The 10043-nt window shown below is 32.6% G+C and overlaps 1 protein-coding gene across 1 annotated transcript; it reads left to right on the top strand.

Annotated features, from left to right (window-relative positions):
• Positions 1–2102: 2102 nt before the first annotated feature.
• LOC107779037 (receptor protein-tyrosine kinase CEPR1-like) lies at positions 2103–5416 on the top strand. Its single transcript, XM_016599378.2, has 2 exons — positions 2103–4772; positions 4943–5416. Exons 1-2 carry the CDS (start codon positions 2315–2317, stop codon positions 5329–5331), a joined length of 2847 nt encoding a protein of 948 aa, XP_016454864.2. The 5' UTR covers positions 2103–2314; the 3' UTR covers positions 5332–5416.
• Positions 5417–10043: the final 4627 nt, after the last annotated feature.

The raw sequence follows: 10043 nt of genomic DNA, 5'->3' as shown, positions 1-10043 counted from the left end.
ATCAATTTGATTGTTGCAATTGCTTGTGGCCTTATTGCACAAATTTAATTGCTTTATCTAAAATCTTAGATTTTAGGTTAAACAATAGACATTCTTATTTCTATTATCTTTTAAGTCTTCAACATCTAGCATATATTCAAGCTTATCCACGTTCATCTGTGTCAGGACAATTGCAATCTCCCCCCTACAGATTAATAGCATATAAAGACGGAATGTACTTCATCAAGGTCAACCTAGAATAACTTACAAATACATGTGCATTTGTACCTCCTTTTCTTTTGTCTGGTCATGGTCACATTAAGCTAAAGTATAACAAAAAGATCATAATAGTTCAACTCCAATATTGACATATAGGAGTGACATTCTGTACTGTTCAAGTGGCATACCTCATGTATAGCACAAATGCACAATGGACAAGGGTACAAGTTGTTTTACTCCCTCATTCCCATTTTGTGCGACAAGTTTTATGTTTTATTTGTCCAAAGAAGAAATTATAAAAAATTTATGTTTAAAAATAATTTAACTTTAAAATTCTCATTTTACCATAATGACATGATTTAATAGCTACAGAAATGTTTATGTCATGTTTTAAATCAAAACATTCAAAAATAGAATTTTTTTCTTAAGCTTTGAGCATATCCTTCACATAAAATTGGCCGCAGGGGTACTAGTTATTATGTTGAAATTTTGTTGCTTTGAGTTACTGCAGTAACTTTTTTAGCATAATAAGTTATTTAGTTTTAGGATTAATTTTTATTTTAAATTTCTATTAGATTGTTTAAGTTAATTGAGATATTTTAGATTTTTTGAATTTTAAATTATGTGGATTTTTTGTTCCTAATTGGCTATTTAAAGCCTTGTTATGCTTAACAAAAATTATTTGAGAGACATTTTCAATCAATACTTTAATCTTTTTGCTGCCCCATCTTTTAAAAAACCAACAGTGGTATCAAGAGTTTCATTGGTCTTACGGGATCTCTGAATTCTTGCAAAGAACCATTTTCAAATCATTTTTAACCAATATCAATTTTTAAATCTATTTTCAAACATGGCAAGCAGCAGTCTCTATTTGAATGTCCCACAAACTTTCACCGATGAGAACTATCGGATTTGCTCGGTAAAAATAAAATCATATCTTAAAACCTATGATTTATTGAATGTTGTAATGGAAGAACAATCCTTACGAGCAATCCCTGAAAATCCTATCATTGTACAGAATCAAATATTTAAAAAGAGATTTCAGACAATACAATATCACTAAGGGTGTTTTTTATGCACAAAACCATAATATGAAAAAGAAAGAAGAAAAGAAAAAAAAGAACTACACTACAAAAGTGTACAATTTTAGCGATGCTCAAAACAATCCTCAAGGACAAACAACAGAAGCAAGAATTGAGAAAGAGCAACTTTATAAATTGCAGCAACTGAAGCAAAGGAGGAGTGTTGAAATTTTGTTGTTTTCAGTTACTGCAGTAACTTTTTTAGCACAGTAAGTTGCTTAGTTTTTGTTCCTAATTGACTATTTAAAGCCTTGTTATGCTTAACAAAATAATTTGAGAGACATTTTCAATTAATACTTTTAATCTTTTTAATGTTCCATCTCTTAAAAAACCAACATATTGGGATGACACCAAGTTCATTACTAAAATAGAGTGAGTAAGTGGCTTTTTGTCTCGACGGCTAAATTGATTTAAGAAACTAAGCATAGCATAATAAAAGCAACGTCCACCATATATCATAAACCTCACCAGTTGGGAAAGTTGATGCTTATTAAGCAAATACTATGTGGATATGGAATTATGGAGTATGGGCCCCTGTTTGATCATTTTGGAAATAAATATACTAACATGCAGCATTTGCAGATAAAGAGTGTATTTGAGACATATTATGCTTAGATGGAAGGCGACAAGATAAATATAATACAAATTATACTAGTTGCCATCTAATCTAATAAGTACCTTTTTTATAAGCACGAATATAATTCATGCACCATTGAGATTAGTGTTTAAATGTTCTGATTCACGCTGAGAGGTCTTGATCAACAAAGACACGCACAAAAATAAAGATGAGATGCTGTTTATTCAGACCACACTTGAGCATAAAAGCTTTATTTCGATCTTATTCTCTTAAAGTGCTGGTGGGGGTATAAACATAAAGCTTATATCTGCAAAATCAGCATACCTCCTATTTCATCTTCAGGGTTTCTTATTACTGTACAAAATGATCCCATCAATCATCCCATTTATATATTTCCCTCTGGTCCTCTCCATCTTATCTGCAATAACAAAAATAATTCACTTGGGAACTATTTTTAATGGCTCCTCAGAAAGTTATTATCCTTCTTGTGTTCTTCCTCGCCATTTCCAGCTTTTGTCAAGGGACTATAAATGAGCAGTCTCAGTTCTTTGCTCTATTGAAGAAGTCCGTCAAAGGGAACTCCTTGTCTGATTGGGATGGCAAACCTATTTGCAACTTTAGTGGCGTTGGTTGTGATGATCAGGGGAATGTTATCAAGATTGATCTTTTCGGATGGTTGCTATCTGGCCTATTTCCTGATGATGTGTGCTCTTTTTTCCCAGGGTTGCGAATTCTTCGTCTTGGTAACAACAACTTCCAGGGTGCCTTCCCTAGCTATATTACTAATTGCTCTCACCTGGAAGAGCTGAATATGGTTTCTACATCCTTTACAGGACCATTGCCAGACTTGTCTCCTTTGCAGTCTTTGAGGTTGCTCAACCTTTCATATAACCACTTCACCGGTGAATTTCCTTTGTCAATTATCAACCTCACCAGTCTAGAGCTGCTGGATTTCAATGAAAATCACGATTTCATTCCATGGCAACTGCCAAAGGATATTTCAAGGTTGACTAAAATCCGGTGGATGATCTTAACTGCTTGCAAGTTACATGGAACAATCCCAGCATCGATAGGAAATATGACGTCTCTTGTAGATCTTGAATTGAGCGAGAATCGCTTAACTGGTCGGATTCCAATAGAGCTGGGGCAGCTGAAGAAGTTGAAAATGCTTGAACTTTACTACAACCAACTTGAGGGTGAAATACCTGAGGAGCTCGGAAATCTGACTGAACTTGTGGATTTGGATATGTCAGTCAACAGACTGACGGGCAAAATTCCAGAATCTATATGCCGCCTACCAAAGCTGCAAGTGTTGCAGATATATAACAACACTATTTCAGGAGACTTTCCAGCCTCCCTTGCAAACTCGACCACCCTAACCATCCTATCACTTTATGATAATTACCTGACAGGAGAAATCCCACATAATTTTGGTGTTTCATCAGCTTTACTTGCATTGGACTTGTCAGAAAATGAATTATCTGGAGAATTACCAGCTCAGCTGTGTCACGGAGATAAGTTGATGTACATTCTTCTACTCCAAAACATGTTCTCAGGACAAGTGCCGGAAAGCTATGCAAAATGTGAGACTCTCATCCGCTTCCGAGTTAGTTACAATCTTTTGGGGGGAAGACTACCAGAAATGCTTCTAGCTCTTCCACATGCTTCAATTATTGACGTGAGCTATAACAATTTAACTGGTTCAATCCCCACAACCATTGGAAAGGCGTTCAACTTGTCGGAGCTGTTCATGCAGAGTAACAGACTTTCTGGAACAGTTCCTCCTCAAATTTCAACAACTACCAATCTAGTCAAGATTGACCTCAGCAATAACCTCTTGTCTGGACCCATTCCTCCAGAACTTGGTAGCCTCAAAAGGCTCAATTTGTTGATCTTACAAGGTAATAAGTTAACTTCCTCCATTCCTGAGACTCTTTCTTCACTTAACTCTCTCAATTATCTAGACCTGTCAAATAATTTTTTGACGGGTAAGATTCCTGAAAGCCTCGGTGCACTGCTACCAAATTCCATGAATTTCTCAAACAATTTGCTTTCTGGTCCTGTACCTCCCTTATTTATAACGGGAGGTGTCCTGGAAAGTTTTTCTGGCAATCAAGGACTCTGTGTTCCCTCTTTTCTGAGTTCATCTGGCGAAGATTTTCCTCTATGCCCACAAAATTATGATCGGAAGAAAAGAAACCTTTTCTGGGTTATCGGGATATCCTTGGGAATTGTAATTCTTGGATTCGTGTTGTTTCTCAAGAGATGGCGGAAGGCGATGGAACACGAGGATTCCTTGTCATCGTCATTTTTCACGTATGATGTCAAGAGTTTCCATCGCTTAAGTTTTGATGAACGTGAAATTTTTGAAGCCATGATTGAGAAAAACATTGTTGGATATGGAGGATCTGGAGCTGTCTATAAGATTGACTTAAGTAATGGAGGAGTTGTTGCTGTAAAGAAGCTCTGGAGTCATAAACACAAGCAGTCTCTTTTAGAGAATAAACTATTTTTGGACAAGGAGCTTAAAACAGAGGTTGAAACTCTTGGTAACATAAGGCACAACAACATTGTGAAGTTATACTGCTATTTCTCTAATTTGGACTGTAGTTTATTGGTTTACGAGTACATGCAAAATGGGAATCTTGGGGATGCTCTTCACGGAGGGAAAGTCCTTTTGGATTGGCCTACTCGTCATCAGATTGCATTGGGGATAGCACAAGGTTTGGCCTATCTTCACCATGATATTTTGCCACCAATCATTCACAGAGACATCAAATCCACCAACATCCTCCTCAACATTGATTACCAGCCAAAGGTCGCGGATTTTGGAATAGCCAAAGTCTTGCAAGCCAAAGGAGGGAAAGATTGTACAACCACAGTTATTGCAGGGACATATGGTTACTTGGCTCCAGGTAATTTCCTCAATTCACAAATCTCAATTCAATTCCTACAATGTTACCTCAAGTGTCAATGCCTTTGGTTAGCTTCTTCGAGCAACTGCTTCATTTCAACATTCTTTAATCATGGTTGTGATCGTGTAAATTCATTATGCTCATTTTTGTTGTGTAAATGTGATTAACAGAATACGCATATTCTTCCAAGGCGACCACAAAATGTGATGTCTATAGTTTTGGAGTTGTTTTAATGGAACTGATCACGGGGAAGAAGCCAGTTGAGACAGAATTTGGGGAGAATAAGAACATTGTTTATTGGGTTTCAACTAAGGCGGACACAAAAGAAGGAGCATTTGAGGTCTTAGACAAAAAAATCTCAGGACCATTCAAGGAAGAGATGATTAAGGTGCTTCGGATTGCAATAGGTTGTACGTATAGTTCACCAGCCTTTCGTCCTACCATGAATGAAGTTGTTCAAATGCTAACCGAGGCAGAACCTCGCAGATACGACTGTTGCAAATTGCCAAATAAGAACAAACACACAGAGAATGTCACAAAGGACATACCCAATATGTGATTTTAGGAATTATGATTGGTTTAAGCAAAAGCAGGAATATAGAACATAGCTAACTGTCCTGGTCTAAGAGAACCAGCCTCTTTGTTTTTCTAACACACACACATATATATATATATATATATATATATATATATATATATATATATATATATATATATATATATATATATATATATATATATATATATTGGCCTTTTCATTGTCTTTTGCTTTTTATTATTGGCCTGTTGTAAGCATTATGATGAATGGATATATATATATATATATATATATATATATATATATATATATATATATTAACTGCAACGTGTAGCATATGTATTTTCCAATCACCCACATAAGGAAATAATTATCTAACCTTTTGAGAAATTTAATTTGCTTTCTTCTTCTTTCTTCATGAGGATGATGCAATAAAATAGGTTTTTCAATAAAAAAGGAAAGATGTAGCTGAGGAAGTAAGGTCTTGTGTCTAAGGCCTCTTTAATGTATGAAAGTGGGTTTCTGATTCCAAATTCTAGAATATGAGAATGATTTGCCATTAAGAAGAAAAAGGGTCTTGATTGAATTGATGAGCATCGATGGCTCCATTTTAGCAAGGGGAAATCATTTAAAGCATATAGATTCATCTTTTATCTATCCTGCCACTCATTTCTTAGTTGAGCTCTACAGGTTTCTTGGAATATATATATCAAGAAGCAAACTTGTTTATACTTGCATGGTATTCCACCAATCTCTCCACTTGAAAGTTCTTTTATTCTTTCTCCACCTAAAAGAATTCTCAATGTGACATAGCATTTTTCCTCATGTTTTTAATTTTAAATATATATATATATATATATATATATATAGAAAAGGGCGCATTTTACAAGAGAGTTCTCTTCAAATAGATAGTGGAATTCCAATTCGCGACGCTCGCATTTTTGAGCTGGCTTGTCTCATATTCTTATTAGAGGATTTTTTCAGGTCAATTAAAGAATTAATATGATGATTTTCTGGAGTCCTTAGTTACTTGTGTGACCGAAGAAGGTTGACAAGTATATCTATCCGTCATAACTTTGACAACCCCCCAAATGAACTAAAGCGCAATAATTAGACGGTATGGAAATCAACGGTGTGGATAGAATGGATAGAGTATTGAATGGGTATAGTTATTGAATACCTTTACTGATGAGAGGATTACATGAAATAGCTGAGATGAGTACAAGTTGTCTTTCGTTATTATTGTAAAAAATCAAAAAAAGATATAATAATCCAGCAAGTTTTTTAAACAACAAAGTTTCAGCTATAAATGTAGCAAACTTCAGGTGTTAACAATCTTCTCTCAGCATATTAAAAACCAAGAATAATGCAATAATCAACATCTGCACTTTTAAATTCCATAGAACCAGAATATGTGCAAAGCAAAAACACGTATATAAGTTCCTTTAGCTGGTTAAATGGTAGCTGGGGTCCTGTTAAATGCTTTGAGTGATGAAAAGCATGAAAGTTCAGTGGAAAAAAAATACATTTATAATTGGCATGAGAGGGCCAATACAAGAAAATCTTTACAATAATTTCTTCAATTGAAATAGTTCTTCATCACTCATAAAATGACTGGTTACCCACGGAACATTAGCAGATAGTAACAAGTTCTACCTCTACGTAATAGCCTGAACCTACAGAAAACAGGTTAATTCCCTATCAAAAAGGAAAAAAAAGAAATGGAAAGAAACATGAGTTAGCAATTATACCATTGCACTACTAAAAATCGTCTAAAAACCGACAAAATATTTCCGACCAACGTTGGTCGGTCAAAAAAAGCGACCAAAAACCGTCCAGGTTGGACGTAAACTGAGAAAAAAAAAATTTACATTTTTTTAAAACTAAATACCGACCAACGTTGGTCGGTAAATTAGTCAACGAATTGACCCAGCTGGTCAAACAAGAAAATTTTGGATTACCGACCAACGTTGGTCGGTAATCTGGATCCAATTTTTTAAATTTTAATAATTATTTTATTATTTAAAATGTTTTATAATATTTAAGAATTTATATTTAAAATTACCGACCAACGTTGGTCGGTTAATGTAGGGGAAGCATTTACCGACCAACTTTGGTCGGTAATTGTTATTTTCTGCAAAATAACCGACCAAAGTTGGTCGGTTATTACGTCAACATTGGTCAAACTTTCGAATTACTTTTATATTTACTATCTAAATAATATAAATGTAATTCGTTAACACTTTTGTAATACAAATAATGAATACACTAACATATACTATATATAACATGCTATTTGTAAATTGATTCATCGACTTATAACTTACTTAGATGCATCGATGAATATTAAAAATAAAACGTTTGACCTATATCGACTAATAGTAAAAACAAAACGTCTCGACCTATATCGATTAATCTAGCTATGCCATGCATTATTAGTGATGAATGAATAAAAAATAAAAGAATTAATACTAAACATCTTTGACACACACACACACACACACACACACATACATATATATATATATATATATATATGGATCACAAATTAAATAAACGAAAGAAGCTATTAGTATTAAGTAAACGAGTTAAATTAATAGGTCAAACATGGTCAAACTTTAACAAGCTATATATATACACACTAACATATACTATAACAAGCTATATATATAGTTAAAGTATTACAGTGAAGTGTGTTTGTGTGTGTATATATATATATATATATATATATATATATATATATATATATATATATATATATATATATATAAGAACACGAAGCGCTAGGACCACAGGGTCGGGTTCTTTTAGGGATAGACTTGGGAAGATACTAATTAGTATATATGCTTTATCATCAAATATATCTATTTGTAAATTGATTCATCGACTTATAACTTACTTAGATGTATCGATGAATATTAATCGATGATTCATCAAAATATCTCGACCTATATATCGATTAATCTATGTCATGCATTATTAGTGATGAACGAATGAAAAAAGAAGTTATTAGCATCAATTACATTATAGTGTATGTGTGTGTGTGAGAAATTACTTACATACTTAATTATAACTTAGAAAATTTACTTAGATAGATGCTATTATAATTTATTAAAATTAAATAGTTAATATAATTATTTATAAAGATTATGCTTATAGTTTATAATTATTTATAATAATTGCATAGTTAAATAAAATAAATGCTTGTAGTTTATAATATTTTTTTATAGTTTATAATATTTTAAGAAAAAAACACAAAAAAAAAGAATTTAATTTTTTTTTAAAAAAACCGACCAAAGTTGGTCGGTTTTTGGTCAAACGGTCAACACTTAATGTACCGACAAAAATTACTGACCAACTTTGGTCGGTAATTCTGAAATCAGAGAATTGAAAAACGGGAGAAACCCCTATTTCTCTCTTATTTTCCCCTCTCTTCTCTATTTCCCTCACTCAAAACCTTCCCCTCTCCTTCTTTATTTCCCTCACATAAATCCCATTCCCCACCCCGCGTCGCCACCGCCCAGCCCTCGCCGTCGCCGCTGCCACTGCCACTGTCGCCCCTCTCCTTCTCCATCTCCTAAAAATTCTAGGTTTGAATTACAACCCATTTATTTATTATTTCTAGGTTTTGTTAATTAGTTATGAATTAGTTTCAATTGATTAGTGTTTCAATTATTTGAACATTGCATTTTATTGAGGATTAGGGTTTAGGTCTTGTTTTAATTAGTTTTCTTAACTAATTAGTTTTGTTAATTAGTCAATTAGTTATGAATTAGTTTTAATTGATGAGTGTTTCAATTTTGAGTTTGTATTGTCTTGAATAGTTAAGTTAGAATTGAATTATTAACTTTGTATTGTCATGAATAGTTTAGTTAGAATCTAGGGTTTACGATTTGTTCTTGTGAATCGAACTTTTAGGGTATGGGTTGAATTTCTTTAGTTTAGTTAGTTTATGTTTAAACTCGTAGGATATGGATTGAAATTTTAGTTTTTAGGATTTGTTCTTGTGAATTGAACTTTTAGGATATGAATTGAACTTTTAAGATATGAATTGGACCTTTTGGATATGAATTGAACTTTTAGGATATAAATTGGTGTAATTAGGAAAAAATAATTATCTTGAATTAACTAAAAAAGATATAATTAATTTATAATTATAGAATAAATTAATTTGTTCTTGTGAATCGAACTTTTAGGGTATGGGTTGAATTTCTTTAGTTTAGTTAGTTTATGTTTAAACTCGTAGGATATGAATTGAAATTTTAGTTTTTAGGATTTGTTCTTGTGAATTGAACTTCTAGGATATGAATTGAACTTTTAAGATATGAATTGGACCTTTTGGATATGAATTGAACTTTTAGGATATAAATTCGTGTAATTAGGAGCCAATTATTATCTTGAATTAACTAAAAAAGATATAATTAATTTATAATTGTAGAATAAATTAATTTGTTCTTGTGAATCAAACATTTAGGGTATGGGTTGAATTTCTTTAGTTTGTTAGTTTATGTTTAAACTCGTAGGATATGAATTGAAATTTTAGTTTTTAGGATTTGTTCTTGTGAATTGAACTTTTAGGATATGAATTGAACTTTTAAGATATGAATTGGACCTTTTGGATATGAATTGAACTTTTAGGATATAAATTGGTGTAATTAGGAAAAAATAATTATCTTGAATTAACTAAAAAAGATATAATTAATTTATAATTATAGAATAAATTAATTTATTCT

The sequence above is a fragment of the Nicotiana tabacum genome, chromosome 9, assembly GCF_000715075.1.
Source record: "Nicotiana tabacum cultivar K326 chromosome 9, ASM71507v2, whole genome shotgun sequence".
Classification (NCBI taxonomy): domain Eukaryota; kingdom Viridiplantae; phylum Streptophyta; class Magnoliopsida; order Solanales; family Solanaceae; genus Nicotiana; species Nicotiana tabacum.
The sequence above is the reverse complement of the archived record's forward strand: the minus strand, read 5'-3'. Positions and strand labels throughout refer to the sequence as shown.

Coding starts and splice junctions, on each gene's coding strand:
- LOC107779037 (XM_016599378.2), top strand. CDS start 2,315: ATGGCTCCTCAGAAAGTTATTATCCTTCTTGTGTTCTTCCTCGCCATT. Junction 4,773..4,942: donor ATATGGTTACTTGGCTCCAG/GTAATTTCCTCA, acceptor TGTGATTAACAG/AATACGCATATTCTTCCAAG.